General features: G+C 33.2%; 1 protein-coding gene and 1 pseudogene across 9 annotated transcripts; one reads left to right on the forward strand and one right to left on the reverse strand.

The window, feature by feature from the left end:
* The first annotated feature begins 1,612 nt into the window (after nucleotides 1–1,612).
* Nucleotides 1,613–5,379, forward strand: LOC104609866 (protein FAR-RED IMPAIRED RESPONSE 1 pseudogene; annotated as a pseudogene). 8 transcript variants are annotated; one of them, XR_737339.3, is made up of 4 exons: nucleotides 1,613–2,075; nucleotides 2,723–4,890; nucleotides 4,995–5,058; nucleotides 5,168–5,379. The product of XR_737339.3 is annotated as a protein FAR-RED IMPAIRED RESPONSE 1 pseudogene, transcript variant X3 (transcript). The 8 variants fall into 8 exon arrangements; XR_737338.3 differs by having other exon boundaries at nucleotides 2,723–5,058; XR_016080968.1 differs by having other exon boundaries at nucleotides 4,995–5,379.
* Nucleotides 5,380–6,978: 1,599 nt separating this feature from the next.
* On the reverse strand, nucleotides 6,979–12,448 carry LOC104609867 (ferredoxin-like protein). Its single transcript, XM_010276279.3, has 3 exons — nucleotides 12,126–12,448; nucleotides 11,639–11,781; nucleotides 6,979–7,697 (listed from the first exon to the last, which is right to left on the reverse strand). The coding sequence occupies exons 2-3, from the start codon at nucleotides 11,721–11,723 to the stop codon at nucleotides 7,102–7,104; spliced, it is 681 nt and encodes a 226-aa protein (XP_010274581.1). The 5' UTR covers nucleotides 11,724–11,781; nucleotides 12,126–12,448; the 3' UTR covers nucleotides 6,979–7,101.
* Nucleotides 12,449–26,762: the final 14,314 nt, after the last annotated feature.

Here is a 26,762-nt window from a genome sequence, read left to right on the forward strand (position 1 = left end):
GAGCCAAAAGAACATTTGCAACAGCAACAGGTTGCTAAGGGGGTGTTCTTTAATGTGAATTATTTTTCTTGTTGTGAATTCCAGAAACAAAACAAAACCAGCTGGTTTGAAAACAAAATAGTTCTTAATACAAAAACATGGAAAACATGTTCTTATTATATGATTTTTCCAAAACTGAAAACCAAAAGCATGCTGTTGAATTACTGGACTTTCTGGTTTGAGAAACAAAACCAGCTGGCCTTCAATGTTCGTCTCTAGGACAACTAACGCAGTCCTTCCACGGTTTCACCTATACAGGATCAGAGCCAGTCTGCCCTGCAAGTCACAGTAGATGAACAAAGGATCAATCTCTCTCTCTCTACCTAAAAAAACTGAAAAATCAATGATAAATTATCTTGGAATAGCCCTGCATTCCATTAAATGTTTAAGAAGTTTTTGTTGCATCCCAAATTCTGAATCTTTCAAGCAGGTAATTGATTTGATGTCATTAAGATCAAGGAACTTATCAATTACTTATTATGAACTTACTAGCAGGCTTCTTTAACCATATGCTTTTAAATCCCAAAGCACAAAGCCTGAAATTGGGACTTTATGCTTTTGGGTTTTAAAAGCACACATCCTAAAGCCCATCCAAACACAAATTAAGTATATATTATAATTTTTTGAAAATGTATGATTATGGAATGATCTGCAAAACCTAGATAAAAGGACATATGCTGTATAACTGCAGAGATGGAGAGTTTAGATGTAATTGTTGAAGAGGAGAAAGAGTAGCTTGTATGGCTGTTTGAATCACAGAAATATTTTATTTATAAACAGTCTAAGTGATGAAATCAAAGGCTTTAGGAAAGAAGTTGGGTGGTGGCTGTATTGTTTAGCTATTGACATGATAGGTTTCTTAGGGTTGGGCCTAGGTTGAGCCTTAGCCCAGCCCAATCCAATCCGCATAAGTTGTAGGGATGTAAATGGATTGGATTGGATTTGAATCGGGATATATCCAAATTTGATCTGACATTGTTTTATAGGAGATCTAATTCAAAGATTCGATTGGATTTGATAGGCAACGATTTGAATTTGAATCCGATAATAAATCGGATCTTTGGATATGATCCGATTCGATTTGTTTTTCTTTAAAAATTAATAAATTATTAAAAGAAATTAAAATATACCAATTTAAACGAAGAAGAGCAAAAAATACAAGCATTTTTTAAATTATTTCCATCATATATATTAATATATACATGTTTTTTTATAAAAAATAAATAATATAACAACTTTACAAAAATATAGTATAAATAAATAACATATATATATTAATATATCTTGGATCGGATAAAGACTTATCTGAATCCAGTCCAATTTCTTATCGCATCCGATCGGAGGATCCGAACAGAAGTGATCCGAATTCGACCAAATAGTATCTGATCGGATCATTCGATCCATTTGCAACCGCATCCTCAATTCCCCATCTCATACCAAGGGGAAAGCGTTAACTATTAGTTATTCCAATTCAACGGCTAAAAGTGATCACCTTGCCCGGTCACGCACGCACGTTAGGCAATGCTATCGCGCACTTTAGTTCATGTCGTTAAAAGGTCGAGTAGGGTAATGCCATCGCAAACCGCATTAGATGCGCGTTCCAAGAGAAATTAGGGTTCTGAATCCCAGATTATTCTGAAGGACAAAACTGCCCTCCCCGTTCTCCACTACTTGTTCGCTTTGGTAATTCCTTCAATAATCGATGGCAAATATGTTGATGGGCGTTATCTCTTGTTTCTCGAACGCGAGCGTCGATCAGGCCTGCCATATCACCCGCGCTACCGCAGAAACGCACGATTCCGTGACCGGCGCCGGAGCCAACTTCTCGAGGTCGAGGTCTGCTCCTGTCGAAATTTATTAATTTTCATCAAATATTGTTTTTCTCCCTTCGTTCTAGGGATCTAAATCCTCCAATTGACCTAGATTTGTTGAGAAAGATAACGCTGTGATCTACGCAGTGTCAGTATCAGCCACTAAGAGAGAGAGAGAGAGGAAAAAAAAACTGGTTCGGAGTCTGAAGGAGAAGAAGATTTAAGGTTAGCTTCCTTTGAATTCAATTCGCTTACTTGAAAACAAAAATTAAAAATAAGATTACAAAATATATGCCCTAGATGGTTTCTTGTAATTTGGATGTATTCCTCAGTACTTTAATTACTCATATATGTATAGAGTTTCACTTTCAGTGTCAAAGCTTTGAGAATAACTAGTTTAGGGTTATATGGTGCATGTGCATCTCCCGCCCCACACCCACTGTAGCACTAATTTATAATAAATTCAGCTCCACAGCTTTATATTACTAAAAGAAAAGATAACAAATAAGCTTTAGAATTTATAAATTAGAAAAAAATTTACTTTGAAGAATTAAATGTAGGGTGGGAAGTGTCTGAAATCCCAATGAATGTAATTCATCTTTTGCTGTTCATGTATGTATGAATGTATGAATGTATCCTCTTTGTTTGTAGAGGAGTATGATTTGCAATTTACCGTGGGATGATGCATTCTGATTCTAGTTGGCTAGTATTTTTCTGTCCACCTCTGTATTGTTGAGTATAGAAATTGTTAATCCACCATATATCACTCTTCATAAGCTTCTTTTTTGTTTCATTTTTTTTTTGGTGGGGTGGGGTGGGTTATTTATGAATAATTGCTCTATTTATAAGTTCCGTGTTTTTTTTTTCCACAGGGCAAAGGAATCTCTGAGTGGAGAGATTTAGATTTTCTCCATGCAAATAGATATTCAAGAGCCTATGTATGAACATGAAATAGAAGACTCTAGGCCAAATGTGGGTGGAAATACGGTGAATGATGAAGAAGTGCATGGAGAAGATGAACCAGTTTTCAGATTTCTGACCAGCAATCTTGCTTTCACAGAAGAGGATACAGTTTTTGAGCCTTATAAGGGAATGGAATTTGAGTCACATGAAGAAGCATATGCATTTTATGAAGAATATGCTAGTTACTTAGGATTCACCGCCAAGAAAAGGAATACTCGTCGTTCAAGACGAACTGGGACATTTATTGATGCAAATTTTGCATGCTATAGACAAGGAACCAAGCATACAAAGCAAGGAGTCATTAATCCACGACCTACTAATAAAACAGATTGCAAAGCAAGCATGCATGTGAAGAGAAGGCAGGATGGAAAGTGGTATGTACATAACTTTATAAAAGAGCATAACCATGAGCTTTTGCCAGCTCAAGCATATCATTTTCGAAGCCGCAGGTGCATGAATGCTATTAGCAAGAAGCATTTAGAATTTTTATGTGCTGGCCAAGTACAAACTAGTAATATCTGTAATGCCATGTCCAATGAGTGCAATGGAGACAAAAGTGTTTGTTATCCAAAGAAAGATGTCAGAAATCATATAGATATAAAAGCATGTTTGGCTATAAAACAAGATGATATACAAGCTTTGCTTGATTATTTCATACATATGCAACAGGAAAACCCCAACTTCTTCTATGTAGTTGATTTGAATGATGAGCAGCGCCTGAGGAATGTTTTCTGGGTTGATGCTAAGGGAAGACATGATTATTTCAGCTTTGGCGATGTTGTTTATTTTGATACAACATATCTTGAAAGAAGATATGACTTGCCATTTGCTCCTTTTATTGGAGTGAATAATCACCTTGAGCCTATATTGCTTGGATGTGCTTTACTTGCAGATGTCACTGAATCAACATTTGTTTGGTTGATGCAGACATGGCTTAGAGCAATGGGTGGAGTAGCTCCAAGAATGATAGTTACTAATCAAGATAAGGCTTTGAAGGAATCTGTTGCAGAGATCTTCCCATATGCATGCCACCAATATTGTTTGTGGCATGTATTGATGAATATACATGAGAAACTAAGTCACGTAATAAAAAGAAATGAAAATTTCATGGAAGAGTTTACTAGATGCACTTATAAGTCATGGACAGAGGAAGAATTTGAAACTGCATGGTGGAAAATGGTTGACTACTTTCAACTTAGGGAGGATGATTGGATTAGATCATTGTATGATGATCGTAAGCATTGGGTACCAGTTTATATGAAGGGTACTTCTGCTGTTGGGATATCTACTACCAACCGATCTGACAGTATTATCTCTTTCTTTGATACTTGTGTGCATCAGAAAACCACTTTGAAAGAGTTTTTAACGCAATGTAAAGTGATTCTACAAGATAGGCATGACAAGGAATCTGGAGCAGATTCTGAAACATGGCATGAAATGCCTCCTTTGAAGTCTCATTCACCCTATGAAAAGCAAATGTCTACAATCTATACCTACAAAATATTCAGGAAATTCCAAGAAGAGGTATTGGGAACGGTTGCATGCCATCCTAAAAAAGAGAAAGAAGATGGAACCCACATCATTTTCAGGGTTCATGACTTTGAAGCACAAGAAGAGTTCACAGTGACATGGAACAAAACGAAGTTGGAGGTGTCTTGTCTATGTCGTTTATTTGAATATAAAGGCTTTCTTTGTAGGCATGCAATGGTTGTTCTGCAATTTTCAGCTTTGACTGAAATCCCATCCACGTATATTCTTGAACGGTGGACTAGAGATGCAAAGAACAGGTATAGAACAAGACAAAGATCAGAGGAATTGGGATCTAGGGCACAACGCTGTAATGATTTGTGTCAACGAGCCCTTAAATTGGGTATAGAGGGATCGATATCTCAAGAGAGTTACACTATTGCAGTTTTTGCAATTGAAGAGGCTATTAGAAAATGTGCAGTAGTAAACAACCCTGTAAAGTTTTCTGTGAACCCCAGCACATCTGTAACTTGGGATGGTTTTGGCACTGAACAGACCATGCAATAGGTGGTATACCCAATTAAAACTAGGCAATAGAGAGGCTGCAAAGGTAAAAAGGCACGAATTGCCTGATTAGTACATTTCAATTATATCAATCAAGCATTATATACCATATATTATTATAATTCTTAGACTGTATTTTCATGCATGCAGAGACAAATAAGCCAGGTGACACAACACCTACTGGTAATGGTTAGCATTGGCACACAATGGAAATGTAAGGCATATATACATGCTATTTATAATCATGATTAGAAATTCTGTATCTCCATATGGTATAGTAAACATAGTTTTATTTCTTTTATTGGGATTTACATTTGTTGTAGGAATAACTGGTTCAAGTCCTGCCAACTTGCTACCGTGGCACTCAATGGGGCAGGCTATGAATATGAAACTAAGATGGTTAGGCGTCCACATTGTGACTGAACATAGATAGAGTGATGACTCAATACTTCTACGTGTATCTTGTTTCATAAAATACTGTACTTACAGAAGGAAAAAGATGGTAAAAGAAAATAATTGAAAAGATTGTTCCGATAATTACAACGTTGCTCATATTTGCCTTCTCATTTATTTATTGTTGTTGCCCTAAACCCAATTTTCTTTGTTAATCATGGATTTGAATCGATGCAATCAACGTACTACCATTTTTTTATGGTAATCAATACACTTGAAATGATGCTTTACAGGCCTGATAAACTTTAGCTAGCTTTTCGCTTTTAGCCATTGCCAAAATTTGAGAGGAAAAATGCACGAGGGATGTGGCATCAGAGTTCACACCAAGGTTCTACCGGCCTGTATTGGTACTGTTTTTTATGTTTCTTTTTTTTTTCGAAACTGGTTTAGAGGGGCCGGTTTAAGACCGGTCTACCCCCTGAACCACTTGCCGATCCGAAACACCCCTGTAGGGGCGTATCGAAAAGGCTCCAATACGTGAGCCTTTATTTTGTGGTGGTAGGGGCTACGTATCAGATGATGCAACGACAACCTTTATTTTTACTGATTGGTGTTGGCACTTCCCCAATTTTTAAGCTTAGAGCAGTTGGCCAGTTGCCAACTATGACTACCCTATTACTTTAATAAATAAAATTGGTTTAATCTTCAGTGATCATTTGGCTTAAATCCTTTGGAAAAATAAAAGAGCACATTGACAAGAGGCGCCTCATCAATAATTGGACTAAATATTGGATTTTGTCACTGAGACAGTGCCTTAGGCTGTGTTTGGTTGCAGTGCAAATTTATTTGCACTAGTACAAATGCATGGGAGTGCAAATGTAAAAAATGCAAATTCTTGTTTATTTTTGTTTTGGATTTTACTTTGTTCATGTCTTAATTTACTTCATTTGTACTGCAATCAAGCAAAATAAGCTAAAATTTGAAACAAGAACAGGTCAGAATTTACACTCCAATCATTTGCACTGTCATGGTTTTGCATCAGTGCAAATTTATTTGCATTGAAACCAAACACAGCCTTATGGACATCCACATGGGTTTCAGACCCTTTTTTTCGGTTGTCTAGTTCAATCCAATAGGTCTCTGCAAGAAAGTGGAAACAGTCGGTAAGACTGCTGCCTTCTGGTGGTGTAGTACAGGGGATGTTATTTGAAACTCATAGATAACTAAGAGCATTGATGTTTTATACACACCAATGCACATGTAAGTCTCACAATCTCGGTATGAGTTTTCCTCTGATACCTCTAAGCGCTCTTAGTAACCATGAAATATCAAACCATAAACAAATTGCTGGAGTTTTCTGACAGTAGGGTTGTTGGACAAAATTCTGTCATTTTTAGTTTCAGTAGTGTGCACGATGTCTACGCGACTAGACCACTTAATTGAATACTGATGCACTGTAAATTTGCTCATCAAATCCATCTATTTACATGGTTGATTCGCATGGTCCACCTTCCCTTTTCAACTAAATAACAGGGCAAAAATATCACGAATGAGCAGAACTTGGTTTTGGTGAGCAATTAATCGATCTGTTTATGAAAACCCCAGATACTATGGTCAGATTCAAGGCAAATGAAAATTTTCACTTTTGTAAGGTCTTTAGACCACCTCAAAGTCTCAAACTGTTGGTTCAGGGATTAGAAATGTAAAAAATGCTTCTCTTAACTCTGAAGAGACTCACATATAAAATGAATGAAAGTGATTGAAGAGCTTTATGGTCTTCTTTGTGTTCTTTCATCTTAAATGTGACGAAACCATAGTTAAAAGAAAAAGGCATTACAATAGCCTCGCCATGTTTTCAAGGTTCTCATAGAACTATGATATTACTGGAGTAACAGATAAATATAATGTATATGATCATCAGAAAGGTGTTTAAGAAAAAATCAATCTTGTGAACCCCACTGCACTGAATGATCGTTCCACTGAAGCATCCTCTCTTCTGCTTGATGCCTCTGCCACCACCTTCAAGAACAAATGTTGAATTCGTTTGGCCATTGCTAAACAAAATGCACCAAAAGAAAGGACCTCGGTGAGTCCCAATCAAGCCTACTCCCACTTCAGTGTGTTCTTTGCTTCTCAATAGGGATAGAGCCTTCTTGTCTCGGACAAGAATGTTTGAGAATGCTTGTGATGGCTCCAGATACTTAAACTGACACCCCACTATGTGGCCAGATATGTTGTCAAAGGTAGGCAGTTCTACACCACAGTTGGGTGCGAAGATCTCAGTGAAGTCATCTTCAGAAGGTTGGCAGCTTACGGTGTTATTGGCAGTACAGTTACCTTTGCAGTCCACTGCATACTGCAAGGCCATGCACCCAAGACCAGGATTGTCTTTTAGCCTTGGAAGCTTTTGGGCTGTTCGATTCTCATTAATAATAGAAACAAGCTCATTTGCAGGGTTTCCTGCACAACAATACCACATAATAGCTTAAGAGAATTAACAGAACAGGATAAAACCATAGAATTGGGCTACATTATAAGAGTGCATAGGCAGTCAAAATTAGAGCATGAACGGTAGTATGCTATACTTAAAAAGAATGCATGAAAAAGCGAACATATAGAGCATGAGTGATGGCATGTTATCACAATAGTTAAGTTAAAGAAGAGCTAGTATGATGTAAGTTAGCAAATATCAACAATGTCATATGGCAGAACACTTGATCTCTTCCTGTTATCAGCAATGTCCACCAGGAACCCGATACCACACTTGTAGATCTGTTAGCTGGAGATGCGAGGAACATTGATATTCCCAACAATAAGTTTCTCTTGAACTACATGTTCATCAAAGTTCTTTTATAATTTTTCCTTTTGAACTACATGTTCATCAAAGTTCTTTTATAATTTTTCCTTGGATCATTTAAGATAGAGTGCCAATAAATTGGTGTATTAAAATGACAATGGTGTTAAATAGGTGAGCAGAGGTTTGATGATGGATGTACATACATATGATTCGCAGATTCAAGTGAACAAATATGGATTCCACATACCAGCAGAGGTAATCAGGTTGGAATTGATGAGGCAAGGGTTAATCATGGAAAGGTTTCTAATTTGAGATTCCAATGATGATTCAGTAGGTTGGGATTAATCAGAACGTGAAAATAGAAATTCTATGTTGTCTGCAGGGGATGGAGAGGAAATAGAGAATAAGTCATAGCTTTGTTTTGAGTTTCCAATTGGAAAATTTTATGTGAATTTTGGTTGCATTATGAATGCTGGAAGTGGGATAGAGGATAGATCTATGGAATTTCCAGACCTCCAGTTCCAGATTCTTTCAGCAAAGGAGAACATTTTAGGTCCTGTTAGTCAGGCTAAAGGTCTGAAGAACTACTAAGTCTACTATATGTTCAGGTTACCAGGCCATTGTCTAGATTTAGGTCTCCATGGGCTAGGGCTGAGTAAAAAGGCCATTACCAAATCTTGGGTTAATTCGGATTAGCTGAACATGATGGCTGTGCAAAAATCTTTGGAACCAATGATAACACCCCATGCCAGTCATAAAATGCTTGGGTGGGGTAGACTGGAAACAGAACAATGCCTTTTTTTGGCACAAAGTGACTGTTCTCAGACTCAAACCCATGTTCTAACACTTGTCAGCCCAAGATTTAAACCAAATAATGGCCCCTGAGCTAGGGATTGAGTAGCAAATAAAAATTGGTTTAAAGAAGGGGCCCTAATAAGAATCATCATGGAGGGGAAAGGTGTGGTGTAGGTTGGTCAAGTGTTTGTTGTTAAAGTGTTAATAGAAAATTTGATCTTAATACAATAGTCAAAAGAGAGGTTCAGGTAAAGAAGGCTTTGGGTGTATTCTTTTTCTTGAGGGTGATGGTTTTGATTCAAAAAAGTTTGTAATGAGCCGGAAGTTAAAGAACTCAGAAATAAGAGGGGACTAAAAGCAAGTCAGAAGAGGCCAGTTGAGAATCTCTGATTGGGGCGGTTACTGAAAACGAGATTGGAGGGGAGAAGGTGGAGATGATATGTGAGCAAATTGATCAAGGGGGATCAGAACTTGAATGAAGAGGGGAAGGATTTCTTAGGATGAGATATGAGGAAGATTTATAAAGGAAAAAAGGATGGTGACATAATTTGATTTCTTTCTCAGAGTGACAGGGGGCAACACTCAGGAGATCGTTTGAGGGAACTATCATCTCGAATACTGAAGGATAGAATGATCTAGTTGACAATATTTAGGAACTGAACAGTTTTTGCACCCCTTACATTCAGAAAATTAAGCCATGAATGGTGTAGATACTGTTACATGTTGTTAAACTATACCAGCTTCACAGCAAGCAGGCATTTTCCATAGTGAAATTCTTGTTTGTTTGGATTTAATTTACTTCACCTTTTCTATTTCATAATTGTTGTTTTTTGGTAGCTGACTTGACAAGAAGCTTTAAAATTTAAAGAATGAACTATGGGAGTGAGGTATAGAACAACCGGAATCACAAGAAAAACTAGATAATTCTGCAAGAGGGCTTATTGCCCATTCACACAAAAATATGTGCATTTTTGTCTGTCTATGAGTCTATCCATTTCAAAGAAAAATACCTGACTACTTGAGGTTGAGGGTTTTCCACATTATGTTATTTAAGATTGGAAGAAGGTTATATATGGACCATGAAACAAGGTGATTGATCTATGAAACATGACTTTAGTAAAATAGTGAAAAAAAGAAAGAAGGGTTATAGCATCTATAACTTTTCTGATGTTGTATCTTTTATGGTGATGTCAATTTCCAGGTACCTTACACAGCATGCCCATGTTTCTTTCTGCTTGGTCCTGGAAGCAAAAGGACAACAATAATGGTAAACAGTGTTTATTGATCTCATTGACCATTATTGTTCACTTATAATAGTTCTGCAAGCTGGGTATAAGGATACAAAACTCATCTGATCTCTTTATTTATATATCTAATAAAATTATTTTCAAATGATAAACAAAAAAATCAGGTTTATGTTGATATAGATTGTATACATATACAGAAGTTTATTTATATAATAATCTTAAGGGACCAGATTTTAAATAATCCATTGGAGGTTCTTCATACACCCATGCTAAGAGTGCAACAACAAAAATTTTGAACTTTATCTAAAGAAGCATATGAGAGTAGAATACAAATAACAAACAATGAACAAAGTGAAGTTGAAAAGAATACAAGTAAGAATGCTGCACTTTGCTACATCTTCAATCAAATCGGTTACTTGGAGATCTTAAAGAGACTATGAATAAAATCAACATAATGATAAGCCTGAGATGGAAAAATCTGTCTAAGATAGAATTGCATATAAGACTGATACAAGGAATGAGACATAGATTCTGCAAAACATGGAAGCATATACATTTATAAAGTTTGTTTCACAAATCTAATTGTGCAATATACAAATACTGTACCTATTTGAAAATAAGAGTGAATGGTAAATTAGGTTTTGGTTAAATAGCATCAGCATGTGTCTGTACATGAATGTAGATGATGTCCAACAACATCAAATATCATAGACCACAATAGAGAAGGTTTTTTATTTATAGAAAACAGAATCCATAAGTTCCTCTTTAACTGGTTCTAGGTATGTAATATGCAAGTGAAACATCATTTACTCAATCCATATCCATTGAGCAGGTTTTTCTTCTTTTTCTTTCTTTTTTTTTATTTTATAATTCCTAAATTCAGGACTGAGGGAAAAACAAAGAAGAGTAAACATTAAGGGTGAGCCTAACATGACCTGGCATTGTGAGATTAAGTTTTCACCCAGCAGTACAGTATTGAAATGAACTCTTCTGTAGAATCTGTACTACCAAAACGAAACAAAATTCACTCTGCCTATTAGAGAAGGTAACTGCTGGAATGTCAAGGCATCCAGAGCAAATCTACAAGATGAGCAATCACCATTGAATGGTTGCCCTGCCACAAAGTCCTGTCAGAAGTCAGTGGAGTAGGACGATAATAACCATTCCTGCTATGGGCTATGGGCTATCACACACTTTCACACCTACGGTAAGAGAATGGTAGATTATCAAGAATAACGTAGTTAAAATTGACATCTATTCATCCGATGGTTGGGATCATCTGGCTTGACATATCTGTTGCCTAGAGACATTGTAGTAAGATCCAAACACTGAATCTCGAATCACTTGAATTTGCACCATGTTATCTGATACAATCTGCTCTAGATTGTAGGTTCTGTTCAGACCAGATTTGTACTTCATACAATAGCTACAAGAGGAAGTAGCAATGTAGAAGAAAACAACAGCTCCAATTAAATAAGAAGCTTAAAAAAAAGCAAACAACATTTCCAAACACAAAGAAATAAAACAAAGACAAAAGAGGGAAGGATAAAGAGCATTGTTACCGTGGCTTTTGGCGGAAACCATAACGACAAGCAGCAAGTTACAGAGAATGAGCCAAATGTAGCAACATAGTTTCTTCAACATCATCACGACCACCAACACTTGCAATCTCTGTTTTATTTGGATGGGTTTCGCTTCTAAGTATCTGAAAATATAAAACAAACCAAAAAAATGAGGAAAATTTTGCAAAATTATGGAAATATATTCTTTCTTCACCCTACCTCTAATAATATAATTTATATTCTAGCTACTGCGAGTTGAGAGAAAATTGGAGAAATGCAGATTATATAGACCTCCTAAATGGGTTTGAGTAAGGAGAACGAAAAGAGACGAAAATCGGTAATAGTTTTGGAAGAAATAAACTAAGAAAGGGAGGAGTAAAGAAAATATCAGCTTCTGTTCAGAAACTGGGTTCTTCTCTTTCTCCTCAAGATAGATTAAATGAGCTTTTGGGGGAAGGAATGCAACAAAACAGAAGCGGAAAATTACTCTAAATGCAGAGGAGTTCTGCTCCTTCAACCACTTTGGAGTTTGGACTAATGCGTTTGTTCGCGACTCGGCAAGTAGAAAAACCAGTGAGGAAAAATCAAGAAACTGTTGCTTCAGAGAACTGGGTACTTCTTTAATTTTTAGCAATGCAACATCTTGGTGCGGTTGGTAATGGTGGAAGACATTGCATTTTTCCCGGAAAAGAAGGATGAAGGAGATGACATGATTGAATGTTGCAGAGACCGAGTACAAAAGAAGAGCCAGACTGCCAGTGGTCCCAACTAGCCCTTTGTCTACGGTGGCCTCGGATTTCTTTCTTTTGGTTAAAGAAATTAGAAAATAGATATGTGTACACAGCCTTTAGGTTTGAAACCTGAGGTGGGTTCACGGACTCTATCAATCGAGACGGGATATGCTCCTCGCACTCGGGCGCCTCACATGCACATCCGCCGTGTATTGTGAACATCTCCCATGAATAATAACTTAAAAGTACGGAAAATGTTCCTAAGATGTATTTGTGAGGCGCGTGTGAGGCGTCTTCTGTTTCGAGCAGATCCGGTCTCCTATCAATAAGTCCATAACCCAATAAACAAATAAAAGAGGATTTGGGCCCACTGATATTTGGATGCCAATCAGAAAAGAGGGGTCACTGAACCTTGTCTCAGGTCATAAGGTCCATGGAAATTTCCCTTTTCCCTAATCCCTACCTTTAGTGGGCCATGGCATCAGTACAGACCGTCCAAATTTGTTGGATGTTATTTACTGCATTGGTTGAATGATCAGTGTTGGATGGGTCCATGGGGTTGATCTCCAAACGACTCCATCGTCATCAGTATGGACGGTTGTGATTGTCCACCAGTTGACATTTGAAAATTATTGACCCTTATGTGGGATCAACGCATTGCATACCTAGGCTTACGATACCGCTTGCTGTGCTGTGCGTGTCATGATCAATCCATGCCGTGGCCATGATTGCAGCAGGCACACGGGCCGCACTATTTTCCTTCATGGATTCGATGCATTGAGTGCAAAACTACCCAACGGGATTGAGCCCAGATCTTGGCAGGCTAATAATGGGTTCCAATAACATGGGCCCAATTCCATCACACATATGGCTTTTGTGAACTTGGAGGCCCAAGAGTTCAAGACCCATAAATCCTCTTAGTTTGACAATTGGCATCATAACACCGAGGAATGGTGTGACCGTGTGAGTGCTCGAATGGTGTTGTTAATTGTTATTTACTTATTTATGTCTTCTCATTTGTCTTTTCTGATGTCTCGTCTCCTCTCCGCTGCATGGATGGTTAGATGCTTAAATAGGGCTTAGTTAGGAAAAGAATACAAATGTAAATATAGCAAAATCTTGGATTTCTACTATACATGTTTGTACTTGTATTATTTCAATTGTGAGCCCAGCATTTAGGATTTGCAATGTAACAGTAGTTTATTTAAGTAGTTTTAAATCTATATTTTATAAATAAAAGTGGAAATGCGTAGTGGGAGTTTTGTTGAATTAAAATTTAGGGAGCGGTTTATTCGGTTAAAAATCGAACGGAATAAATCAAATTTTTAAAAATTAAACTTATAAAATATAAAATCAAACCGAAACTGAAATATTAAAAAACCGAAACCAATTCTTTTGGTTGGGTTTTCAGTTATTTTAGTTAAAATCGAATTTTATTAATATTACACTAATATATATTATATATTATATATTAATATATTTATGTATATTATAATATATGTATATGTTAATGTATTTTATATATTTTAATATTATATACATATTATAATATATTAAATTTTATATATTAATAATATATATAATAAATTTTGGTTTTTTCGGTTAATCGAATTTCTAATCTTGAAAACCGAAACCGAAAGCAACATTTTTTAAAACCAAATTAACCAAACCCGAAAATTCCAGTTCTGTTTTTTGGTTTTAACCAAACAATGATCACCCCTCCTAAAATTACTTCTTATTTCATTGTTTGAGAAATTATTTCATTTGTTATTAAAATGTCCATAAATGTCTATTTAATGCATATCTGAAAATGTAACTTCAATTATTACTTTCAACCTCTATGCCAACATTTTTAACAATATAAACTCCGATATTTTAAAACTAACCCAATAACAAAATCATTCTTTATCAAAGTGGTGGCTAAGAAATTAAACCATCCGAATCAAATTGATCGACCTATATAGTCATAGTTAGGTAATAAAATTTTTTAAATAAAAATAAATATAAAAAATTAGATACATTTATGATATTTTTTAATAAAATTAAAAAATAAGTGTAATAAACAATAATTTTTTTTATTGATAATGAAAATTAAATACATAATTTATAATTGAGCAAAAATGAAATTATTTTATTGTTTGGCAAACATCAATAGTTTAACTTTTGGGTCAAATTTTTTAGTGGTTAATGTCATAAATAAATAAATCAATCAATCAATAAAAATTAATGAAATATAAAAATACAAAATGAAAAAAAAATGAATAAATTTAGCAACAGAACATTCAATCACATGTATAATATCATATAATTATCATATTAAACAAGAGGTAAGTGTGACATATCATAATTATTTTTACACATATAAATGCAAAAAAGAATTATAGAAAAAATTGAACACACTAGTCCAATTCAATGTCTGGACTGTCCAATATGTTCAAATTTGTTTTAATTTAGATTGTTTTCAACCAAAACATGGTCCATTGACACCTATATTCATATCTTATATCAATAAACCAGATATTGGCTTAACCTAACCTAATCCAATATGAATTTATTACGAACGGACTAGGTCCAATCCCATATAATAAATATTTTGGACTGGATTAATCCAATCCAATATGTTTTGTTGGTCCATCCAATCCGTCCAAAATTGGTCCATTGACACCCTTACTACTACTTTTTCATTGTTTTTGTGATGCCTTAGTTGGTTAAAGCTACCACGTGATCTGCCTCTATAGCCAATGACTTCAAACCACTTCAGCACACGTCACCACAACTACGTCACAAAAAGGCTTCGTGAGGAAGCAAAGTCTTGCACTGGCAAGGAAACACGGCCTTTCAAGGAGAGCAGGACCTCCCAATAATCTCAATGGGCAACCTTATCCAGACAAACCCAGACCTCATCCAACTACAACACGGGTGTTCGGTCTATATAAAGGCATACCCCTCAAGGTAAGCTCTATGGGATCTATCACACATTACTCTCTTTGGTTTGGACCATTTCTCTACCTACTCACCCCCAAGGTTCAAAGTATCAGAAATGTTATGCGCATCGAAAAGGCAAATTTAAGAGACGTATCGGGATACGCCTTGAATACGCATGGATACGGACGAAAAATTAAGATATGCATGAAAATTCTATAAATACTCTGATAAATCATAAATAATCATCAACATCACTAAATATAAGACATAAATGAGCTATTTATGCATAAAAATAACATGCTTTAGCGGGTTTTATGATAAAATATATATATTATAATCAATATACAAAAACAAAAACATACTATCCAATAAAGTACTTAATTCAGTTCCAACTTCAAATTTTCAATCTATTATAATTTACAAATTGAACATGTGGATCCCAATATGATGAACTTAGAAGTTAGAACATACCTTTATCACTTTCATTATATTCATGGCTTCAGTAAGTTAGTGAATGGTAACAAAGTGATGGAATTTATTCTCAACCTAAATAATATATTATTAAAATTAGATAATTAATAAATAAAAAAAATCATACAAATTATAAAAAATGTCACTACTTAGTAATTTATTATCGTACCTATAATCAAAAGTGACGATCATCAGTACCATAGGAAGTTACATGCAAATTGAAAATATCCATTCCAACTCATCATAGTGGAGTAAGGATTTACATATTCATATTGCTCCAAGTGCATTGATGATAATGAGTTTGAGACTGATAACTTGATCCATAATCATGTGAATCATATTATTGTGTACTCTGTGTGTTGTATGAAGATGAATCATCAGTTTGCCTATCATTACATCCTCCACCAAAAAGCCAAAACTCATAGCGAATAAAGTAGATCTAAGAGCAAATTGAGCAGTAGTCATGTGGTCCATGACATATCCATAATCTAGAGATGATCTTAAATTCATGCTACCCATGCCTTGCATCATTTCATTCACAGGGTTAATATAGGCTTAGTTCCACTCATTTTGTCTTTCATAACCACAATTGCCCATTAACTGTGAATTCCTATTTAAGATATTCATCATTTCATTTTGACAACTTCTAGAATCAACATCTTGATTGTTTCAAGTGTTACTATCTCCATTACCAGCACCACTACCACCACCACCACCATCATCGTCGTCATCATCATCGTCATCATCATCATCATCATTAACAGTAGCTTTGTTTTTCATATATTTCTCTTGTTCTTTGACCCATTGATCAACATTTACACCAAACTGACTAGCAATAAACTCATATGATGCCCTTAGATGTATATTTTTTCTTTGCCACCCATGACAATACTTGATCATCTTCATCATATATGTCATCAAGGTTAATTGAGTCAAAATAACTTTCTCCATGCCTTCTATCTCTAGTAAGATATATAACCCTTAGTCTCATACTGTAATGCACATATACCAATTTTTCTAGAGTCTGTTTCGTATGAATGGGGCCAAAGATACTTCAGTCGAGTTCACAACCACTAGATAAAGCAATTTGTGATAATACCTTTATTGCTATCTTTTGAATATGTTGAGCATCTTAACCATACATCAACCACCATTCAGTTGAAAAATATAAAAAATATTTTAGTATCATATATCATTAAAATAAAAAAAAAGCACTTAATAAAAGACTAATAATTCTAAACTATATTAGAAATTTAGAACTCTATTATACTTATGTTAGTTTTATCTCTTGCTCTTTATGCCAAACCATCTCCAAATCCTTATAGTGCATCACAGAATAATTTGACATTATTGTTATTTGAAATAACAAGTATTAATATTATTTGATAAAATCATCAAAACATATTATATAATTTATAAATTTGTAAAAACTAATGAACAATGAATAAACAAATAATAACTAATAGTTATATAAAAATTTACACTCACCTCTTCTATTGCAATAGCAACATTATCTTCATCAGTCTCCAACTTTACAACCACATTTTTTAAATAACTTGACAAATTCTCCATCAACACTAAGATCCATAGAATACTGAAATGTTGGATTCAAATAATATCCTGAAATTCAAAAAATATAATAATATTAATTATTATTTTTAAATATTTAGTTAGCATAAAGGATTGAATGTAAATAATATAAATGTAAGAAAGAACATACCTACTTTGTGAATATTGTGAACGAGCTGTGAATTTTATATATTCTCTATGATGTGATGTTTATGATTTTCTTATGGGAATTTGGGTCAGTTTCTTTGATTGTTAAAACAACTCTCTACATTGTTTCATATATAAATCCCATTATTACCCGTTTTTCACCATCAACTATCTAAAGGACTTTAACAATGGGCTCAATCATATTGCAATATAGAAAAGTTACTCTAAAAAATTGAGGTTACTGATTATTTTTTCAATTTTTTGCCTAATTGATGTTTTACTTTGTTGCAACGATCTCCAATCATTTGAATCAATCATGGCTCTCAATGATGTTTTTTGAGAAATAAGACTTTGCAGTGCAATGTAATAAATAGCAAATTTGGTGGACCCTAGAAGTATTAGTTCTCCGCCTTTTGTAAACTTCATCATCAAGTTGAGAACTATGATATAATTATAGATGAAATTTGTAATTTTTCGCCCTTTTGCAATAAGACTAGACACCTTAGGTAATTTTGAATTATCTTTTAACATCAAGTCAATACAATAGGTTGCATATTGTGTCCAATATATGTGTTTTTTATTTCATTTTAACATTTTCTTAACTACTTTGTAAGTACTTCCATTGTCAATTATGATTTCAACAACATTTTTTGACCAATTTCATCAATCATTGAATTCATTAGTTTATACAAATATTGTGCATTATGTTGCTCACTTTATGCATCAATAGATTTGTGAAATACTGTTTGTCCATTGCAATAAATCATAAAAATTATGATGGACAATCTGTTTAGCCATGTCCAACCATCACACATGATAGAATTTGTGAAGCCCATAAGCGTCAGCTTTCTGATAAAATGTCTTGAAATGATCATATAATTCAGTCATTTCTTCATCTAAAAACTTTGCCATCACCTCATAAATTGTAGGCCCTTCAAACATTTTCCTACATTAACTATTTGATCTATCATAACTTGATAATATGGGGAAATTGTTACATTTGCAGGAATGTGATTGTATAATAAAAATTTTGCAATTTCTTTTTTTATATTATGTCCAAAGCCTTTTTCATAACATTCCTTAATTTTTTTTTTTCTGTGTAGCATTCACTGTCTCTGTTTAAATATCTATCAATTTTTTCAATATTAAGAGTGTTCCTACTTGATAAATATTTTTTAAAAGGATTTAGTTTTGAAAATGCTCCTTTAATACTTAGTGTACAGAATAATTTGCTTTTATTCCTTGACAAGTATGCTCGTGATGAGCCACCACTCCTTGATACTCTGAATTTACAAATACAAACCTACTTCTTTGAAATCATTGTACTTGCTCATCTTCCCACTATGCAGCTCGTAATGCACGTCTTCCCATATTATATGTTTTTTTTTTTCTGTATCATCATCATCTATGTTAAAATACTGATACATTGATTCTATGTCTTCCTCCTCTCCTTCATCATCATCATCTCTAAGCCTCAATGTTCTTCTAATCATTTTTTTTATCATTTTGTTGTTGTTTTCTCAACATCTCTTGTTCTTTGAGATGTTTTTGCATCGCCTTAAAAATTGTTTGTGGGCATATAGGGCAATTAACAACATTAGGACATCCTCTTACTAAGTGATATTTCAAGCGTATTACACAACCACCTTACATAACTTGCTCACAAAAGTTGTATTTCGTATGAAATCGATTCCAATCAACTATAATGCCATATTTCCAACCAATATATTCTTCTTCCTTTTTTGGGTGTCATGTCAAAGGGTTAAATGGTCAAATTCTAGATCCCAACTCCCAAGTATCAGTGTGGCATAGATTCACAATGTTACACTATCATAATGCATATGCACAAAAATTAATTAAAATTTAGAAATGACGATTAATCATAAATCTAAGTATTTAACAAGTAATTAAATAAATTATATAATTTAAAAATAACAATCATTAATTACCAAATAACCAATTATTCATCACATACATGTATTTAATCACAAATATCCACCATAGATCACATAAAAATTCAATTATTATATAAATTATCCTATTTTTAGTATTAATATGTTAGTAAACAAACTATCCAATACAAATAAGTGAAATAACAATTGTTTTCATAATTTTGAGGCGATAATTATGTTCACATTTTGACATTCAAACTATAGACTATCATCTAATGCCTTTTATTCTATATTTTTAAACATTTTTAAATATTGATAAAAATTAGTTTTAATTGTTTTAAACATTTTGCTAAGTGTTATCTAATCTAATTAAACAATTAACAATTATTGAATCAAATAATTATGTAAAATTTGTAATTATTTAATCAAATATTTTTCTATATCTTATTATCATTTAAATAATTATTTATTTTTATTCAAATAATTATTTTGCATGTTTTATTCTAAAATTTAAACAAATATTTTTCTTGAATGGCTTCATGGACATCTATTATTCTTATTATAGAATTAATAATTATTTTGCATGTTTTATTCTAAAATTAAATTAAATATGTAGCAAAAAAATTGAATAGATTTATGGATATAATAAATCAAATAATTATTTTGCATGTTTTATTCTTAAAACTAAATAATTATTTATTTGTATTCAAATAATTATTTTACGCATTTTATTCTAAAAATTAAATTAAAATTTTCAAAATTAAATATGTAACAGAAAAATTGAATGGATTTATGGACATAATAGGTCAAATAATTATTTTGCATGTTTCACTCTAAATTATTCTAAAAATCAAATTAAAATTGGAAAAATTTTATATGTAACAGAAAAATTGAATGGATTTATTGACATAATAGATCAAATAATTATTTTGTATGTTTCATTCTAAAAAATAAATAATTATTTATTTTTATTCAAATAATTATTTTACATGTTTTATTCTAAAAATTAAATTAAATTTTGAAAAATTAAATATGTAACAGAAAAATTGAATGGATTTATGGACATAATAGATCAAATAATTATTTTGCTTGTTTCATTCTATAAACCAAATAATTACTTATTTTATTCAAATAATTATTTTACACATTTTATTCTAAAAATCAAATTAAAATTTGAAAAATTAAATATGTAACAGAAAAATTGAATGGATTTATGGACATAATAGATCAAATAATTATTTTACATGTTTCATTCTAAAAACTAAATAGTTATTTATTTTTATTCAAATATATATTTTGCATGTTTTATTCTAAAAATTAAACTAAAATAAAAAAAGTAAATATGCAACATAAACATTTAATAGATTTATGGACAAAATCACATAATAGATCATCCATATATTTACTATAATCTGTAAATATTTATTATTAGAATTTAGATCATAGCAAAAAATTATAGAAATAAATAAATATTTATAATCTAAAATTAAAAAAACAGACTAAATTTTTCACATGATAGATCTTATTGAAGTAGACAAGCACTTCGTAAGAGATTAATTAGAAAAGGGAGAAATTTGTACTCCGTATGTCAAATCCAAGGACTAACTTGTTGATGTTCTCACAATAGGATTTCTATACTTGAGGCACAATGAAATATGTCAAATCTAGGGACCCACTTGTAATTTTCTTTTTTATATATTGGTACATCATATTAATATAAAAGTGAAGTTGGGTGTCGCCAGCCTGATCTTTTGATTGTCACACCTCTTTCTCCCCCTTCCCTTCTCCTCTCTTCTCTCACTCTCTCTATTTTTGTAAGACTACAAAATTCTCATACCAAACTAACCCATTTTCACATGAAAACTAAACCAGATCAAACTGTAATAAGCTTGGCATAAACAATTTATTCATCACTCTGATCTACCCTACTAAGCACCATTAGGTTACAATCATATTTTGGGATCAGTTGGTCCCTTTTGAGTGCTAACGTAGACTTGTCTCTAGATCCCCACCCATTTGCTATGGCCCACACATGTCCTTCCACTTGTCCTTTAGAGTTCTACATTTGAACTTAGAGCAAATACACCGCTGAATTTTGTGTCTTTTAGTATTGTGTGTCATTTGCCTGCTCCATGTTTCTTGATCCTTAAAGAGAAGTTTATTCTTATGAGGTCCACTTTTGCTTTTGAGCACTCACCAAAGAAATCCCCAAAGTCTTATGAGGTCCACCATCAACAGATAGAACAATAAATAAAAGTTTGTTTTTCTGTTTAACTATTTTTGAAAAATTTGAAAGACTATGAAAGATAAAACTGTCACAAGGTATGTTTAAGTATATTTTAAAACACCAGGGTATGTTTAAGTCTTTTACCCTTGTTTTTATTTACAACATTTTTAGTTTATTGATTTGAGCAAACAACTATTATTTAAGGTCATTCATAGTTGAAATAGCCATAGCTTAAAAAAGCATACATCCAAAATTGTCTATAGAAAGATCAAATAAATGTTTCTTGTCCTTAGGGTGAAGTTTAACCATTCTATCCAACAAGACCATTGTTTATGATGTGACAACAAATACCTTTAACCAAATTATATTGATCAACTTAAAACGTTTGAGGTTGAAAGAACAATTGTACCAAATTCAACTAAGTTGTTGGATGTGTGAAAGAAAACCTTTAAAATTGATATGAAAGAAAACCTTTATTATGTACCAAAGGGTTAAGATATTGGTTGGGGCTAGTTAGTTGTTTAATGTCTCAACCTTTAATTGGTTCAATTTAAACCTAAATTGATGTTTGTTTGTTAGGAATACATATTCACCATCTAATTACCAATGATCGTTGACAACTGGAGATGATCTACACTTGTATACAATACTACTTAATTTACAATAATTAAAAAAGATGTAGCTTGGTCTTTTGTGATGTATATTTTGTATATCCATAAATATATTGTAATGGACTTAGGTTCACCATGAGAGTAAGTGAACATGTTCTCTATATTATCTTTGTGTTTATGTTATTTTTCATGGCATTAGAGTGGAAGGCTCTCCACATTTAAGACTAAGATTTGAAGTTTAAAAGATGGGAAAAAATACTACATCTCTTTCAATCCAAAACTTTCATCAAATAGCAAGTTTGGTTTTTGTCAAACTTATGAATTCAATTTTTCTATTATGGCATTTACAAGTTTACCCTCTAATCAGAAGCTCTCAGTTAATCCATCATTTTGAATAAAAGGAGCCTAGCAGAATGATCAAAGACATTATAATGACATTCTTCTCACTAGTTAGTTGCTTTGAATGATAATTTAGAAAGTCATGGGTCTTGTGGTAAGCTATAATTATGCTTGACAAATATGGAGTTCCCTTGAAGATATTTTTTTGCTTCAACAAAGGATAAGGAAATGCATATCAGATTGCCAAGATGAAAAAGTGGAACACCTCCCTTGATGAATATTTATGGGAATTTAAATTAAAATGTGACAATCTTGCAACTATACAGCAACCAATGGTAGACATGGACAAAGTTTTCCAGCTTTTATGGGTTGTAGGTAGTCAATATCAAGCTTATAATCTAGTTGTTTTATCAAACCCCTTTTGTATTGTTCAATCGGTATGTAATGGGTTTTTAACAATTAGAACAATAACTTGTTTTGTGAGAAGAAAAAAACGAAGGCACTCAACTTTGTTCAAGCCTTTGTTGCAAATTGAGAAAGGTGTCATGGACACAATATTGGCGGGAGGTCTAACAAAAACTTTAATTATATGGGGCATGGTTTGTTTAAGCAAGTAGTTACAACAACCAGACAACTACAACAACAACACATGAACTCCAAGATGTACCATACAAACAAAATCCTCCACAAACCTCTCATTTACATAATAAGAATCATAACAATCCAAGTAATTTTCCTTACCGGATTTGTAATGTTCCTAGTCATACATCATAGAAATGTTGGGACGGGTTTAACCATACTTATCAAAGTAAAGACTTACCCCAAAGTTTTGCTACTATGTCCCTTTTACTAATCAAGATCCTATGTTTTATGTGGACACTGGAGCTATAACATACAATACTTGGATTTCCTACTAATCACATTATGTTGCCCTTCCTACTAACTCAATGACATGGTGACGGTTGTCCCATCTTTGTGTGACTTCTTATTATATGTAACAATTGCTGGAGTGGTAAAGATCATGAAAATGTTCTCAACAAATGAGAATACATTAATAGTTGGAAGGTTATATGTAGTTGATCCACAGATAGTAGTAAAGGTGAGACTCATCAACCATGGGAAACTTGAGTCCCTCTTTCAATAGGCCTGTCAACGATACCCATAAACCCGCAACCTGATCTGATATCCGATCCAATAATCTCAGATTTGGGTGAGGTAAATGTCATATTGGATCATATTCGGATGACAGAAGTAGAGTCCGATTAAAAATTTGATTGAACTCTGATTCACCCCTATCCAATCCGATAAAATCTAAGTTCGATATATTTATAAATATAAATATATTTTATATTATATACTCTCATACATTAATGGGATAATACAATTTCTTAGGGGTAAATGAGGAAATCTATTCCTCAAACCCCTAGTCAAGCAGCCCTAAAATCCTAAACCCTCACTTGATACTTCAACAGTTGACATTTTCTTCTCACTTCTCCTCTCATGTCGTCACCTAACTTGCCTTCTCACTCGCCAAGTTGGTGTTGTTCTCTCCTCTCTCAACTCACACTCTTTGCAATAACCAAGTCGTCGTCGCCGTTCTTTTATTGTTGTCATCATCGTTCTTTTCTCCCATAGGTTTTCTTCTTGACAATAGAACTCTCATGCACCGCTTTCTTCTTGACCATAGGTTTTCATTTGTTCTGAATAAATTATAGATTATTTCAAAATTTTTGAAGTAAAATTTTAAATTTTATAGATTACATAATTGTTTCAAAGCATTTGAGTAAAACTTACTGATTATATGTTTTGTTTTAATGATATTACATTTAGCAATTGTGACCATTCAACTACTGAAATAGGTAGCTTTAGTTAGAGTCAGATTAAAATCCGAAATCCAAAAAAATTCGAACGGATTTGAACTCATGTTCCCTGCACATAATCCGATCGGAGTCGAATACAACCAACAACATGTCAAATCATACTTGGATTTAGATGAATCCGATTTGATGACATGTCTATACTTCAACATGATCTTAAACCCAAATCTATCTTGACAATATCTAGTGAGTTTTACACCAAAGCCTTGGAAAAGAATCCCATGTTTGGATTTACCTTGTCTCTTAAGCCTTGAATGTTCCCTTAGTTAAAGCTAAAGATAATACAAACTAATGAATTCTCTATACACATTTGTGGTTAGAGTACGGGCTATAAATGGTTCCACAGATATATTTTTTTTGTAGGTTTTGGGATGACTATGGATTAATTGATTGGATATTTAGTTCAGTTTTGTCGTTCCTTCAATTTTCTATAAGCATTCCGCCATTTTGACATGATGAAAATGTTTTTAACTTCCATAGAATTTTGGAGGCTGTTAGCCCATTTATTTCATCGAATCCATTGTTACACAACACATTATTTGGTTAAATACTAAACCAACCCACTTGAAATTATAAAAAAAAAGTCTCATCCCCACCAAATTAAACAATTGATCTAGTGTTACACCTTGAATAACATTAATTAAACGATTGCCTAAAGTGATTGAAGTGAAGAATCGTTGTATGCCAAACTCTACCAGTAGTTTGCAGTGGCGAAGTTGGTGGGGATGAGACTTGCAAGGGAGAGAAGAGGGATGGGCGGGAATGGTTTTTGGGAGTGAAAAATTAAAAATCATTATTATGATGCGATTTTTTTTTAAAAATAAATTTATTTTATTTTTTGTTTTTTATTAATATAATGAAAAAGCAAACTGAGCTTTTAACGCTGGGTTAGTTGAACGTTTGGAGTTGATTACGTGTCATGCTTAGAGAGAAAACAAACAACTTGGGATGTTTTATGCAAACAAGCAAAGTTTTTTCCGATCCCTATCTAATATATTCCCCAAAAAAGATTCATATAAGACCAAACCCATGTTTGATAGTGCTTTTTTTATAAATAAAGGCCATGTTTGGTTCACTGTTTTGGGCCTCGTTCTCTTAATTATTGCTCATTCTAGGCAATAATGAATAACATTAGAGTGTTGGTTACAAAATTCTTACCAATGACCACGTTCTTTTTAGAATGAAAAATCAGCCCCATAGCACAAAATTTGACTAACCTGCAGCATGAAAAATAATCATATGTCCCATATTGCTCATTTCATTTTTTGAGGAAACTCTACCTATAAAACTATTGTCATAGATGTTTACTTTTGCGAAAGCACTTTTATAATAATACTTTTATGAAAGTAAAAATTGACTAGCCTATGGCATGAAAAATAATCATGCCCCATCTTGCTCGTTTCATTTTTTGAGGAAACTCTACCTATAAAACTGTTGTCATAGATGTTTACTTTTGAGAAAGCACTTTTATAACAATACTTTTACAAAAACGCTTTTATAAAAGTACTTTATACGAAAGCACTTTTATAAAATTACTTTTACATGAAAGCACTTTAATGAAAGTACTTTTACATGAAAACACTTTTATGGAAGTACTTTTATAAAAACATTTTTACAGAAGTACTTTTACGAAAGCACTTTTATAAAAAGTACTTTACTAAAACACTTTTACAAAAGTACTTTTATAAAAGCACTTTTACGAAAGTACTTTTATGAAAGAATTTTTACGAAAGTACTTTTACGAAAGCACTTTTACAAAAGTACTTTTATGAAAGCATTTTTACGGAAGTACTTTTTACAAAAGCACTTTTCTAAAAGCAATTTTATGAAAGTACTTTTGTAAAAGGATTTTTATGAAAGTACTTTTATAAAAGCACTTTTACGAAACTACTTTTACAAAATATCTATGCCAATTGGTAAACATTGAGTATTGGAGGACCTAAGCTAGCGGTCTGTGAATACCGGATGTTAGCACTCGATTTTTGCTTCATTCGCTGTCTGAACCTCCATTTCACCCCGAACCTCCGATCAGACCCTTCCAACCTCTCCGAAACACCCAAAACCCAAAAAAACCCAAGTTTTACCCTGAAAGCCCTCAGATTCACCATTAAACTTATCTGATACCAATCAACCCCTACTTACACCTCAACCATTAGATCTTACACATCCACGAAACCCATAACCTCCCGAAACACCTGCCCAAAAAGTTTCAACCCTAGATTCCCCTATTTGACCGTCTATCAAACAAAGATTCCACTCCGAAACATCCTATTGACCAAAATTCGTACAATCTTGACACTTTAAGATTGATGAGACCTCATTATCAGATCCTGGA

This window comes from Nelumbo nucifera, chromosome 1 (genome assembly GCF_055504915.1).
Source record: "Nelumbo nucifera cultivar China Antique chromosome 1, China Antique-T2T, whole genome shotgun sequence".
In the NCBI taxonomy this organism is placed as follows: Eukaryota; Viridiplantae; Streptophyta; class Magnoliopsida; order Proteales; family Nelumbonaceae; genus Nelumbo; species Nelumbo nucifera.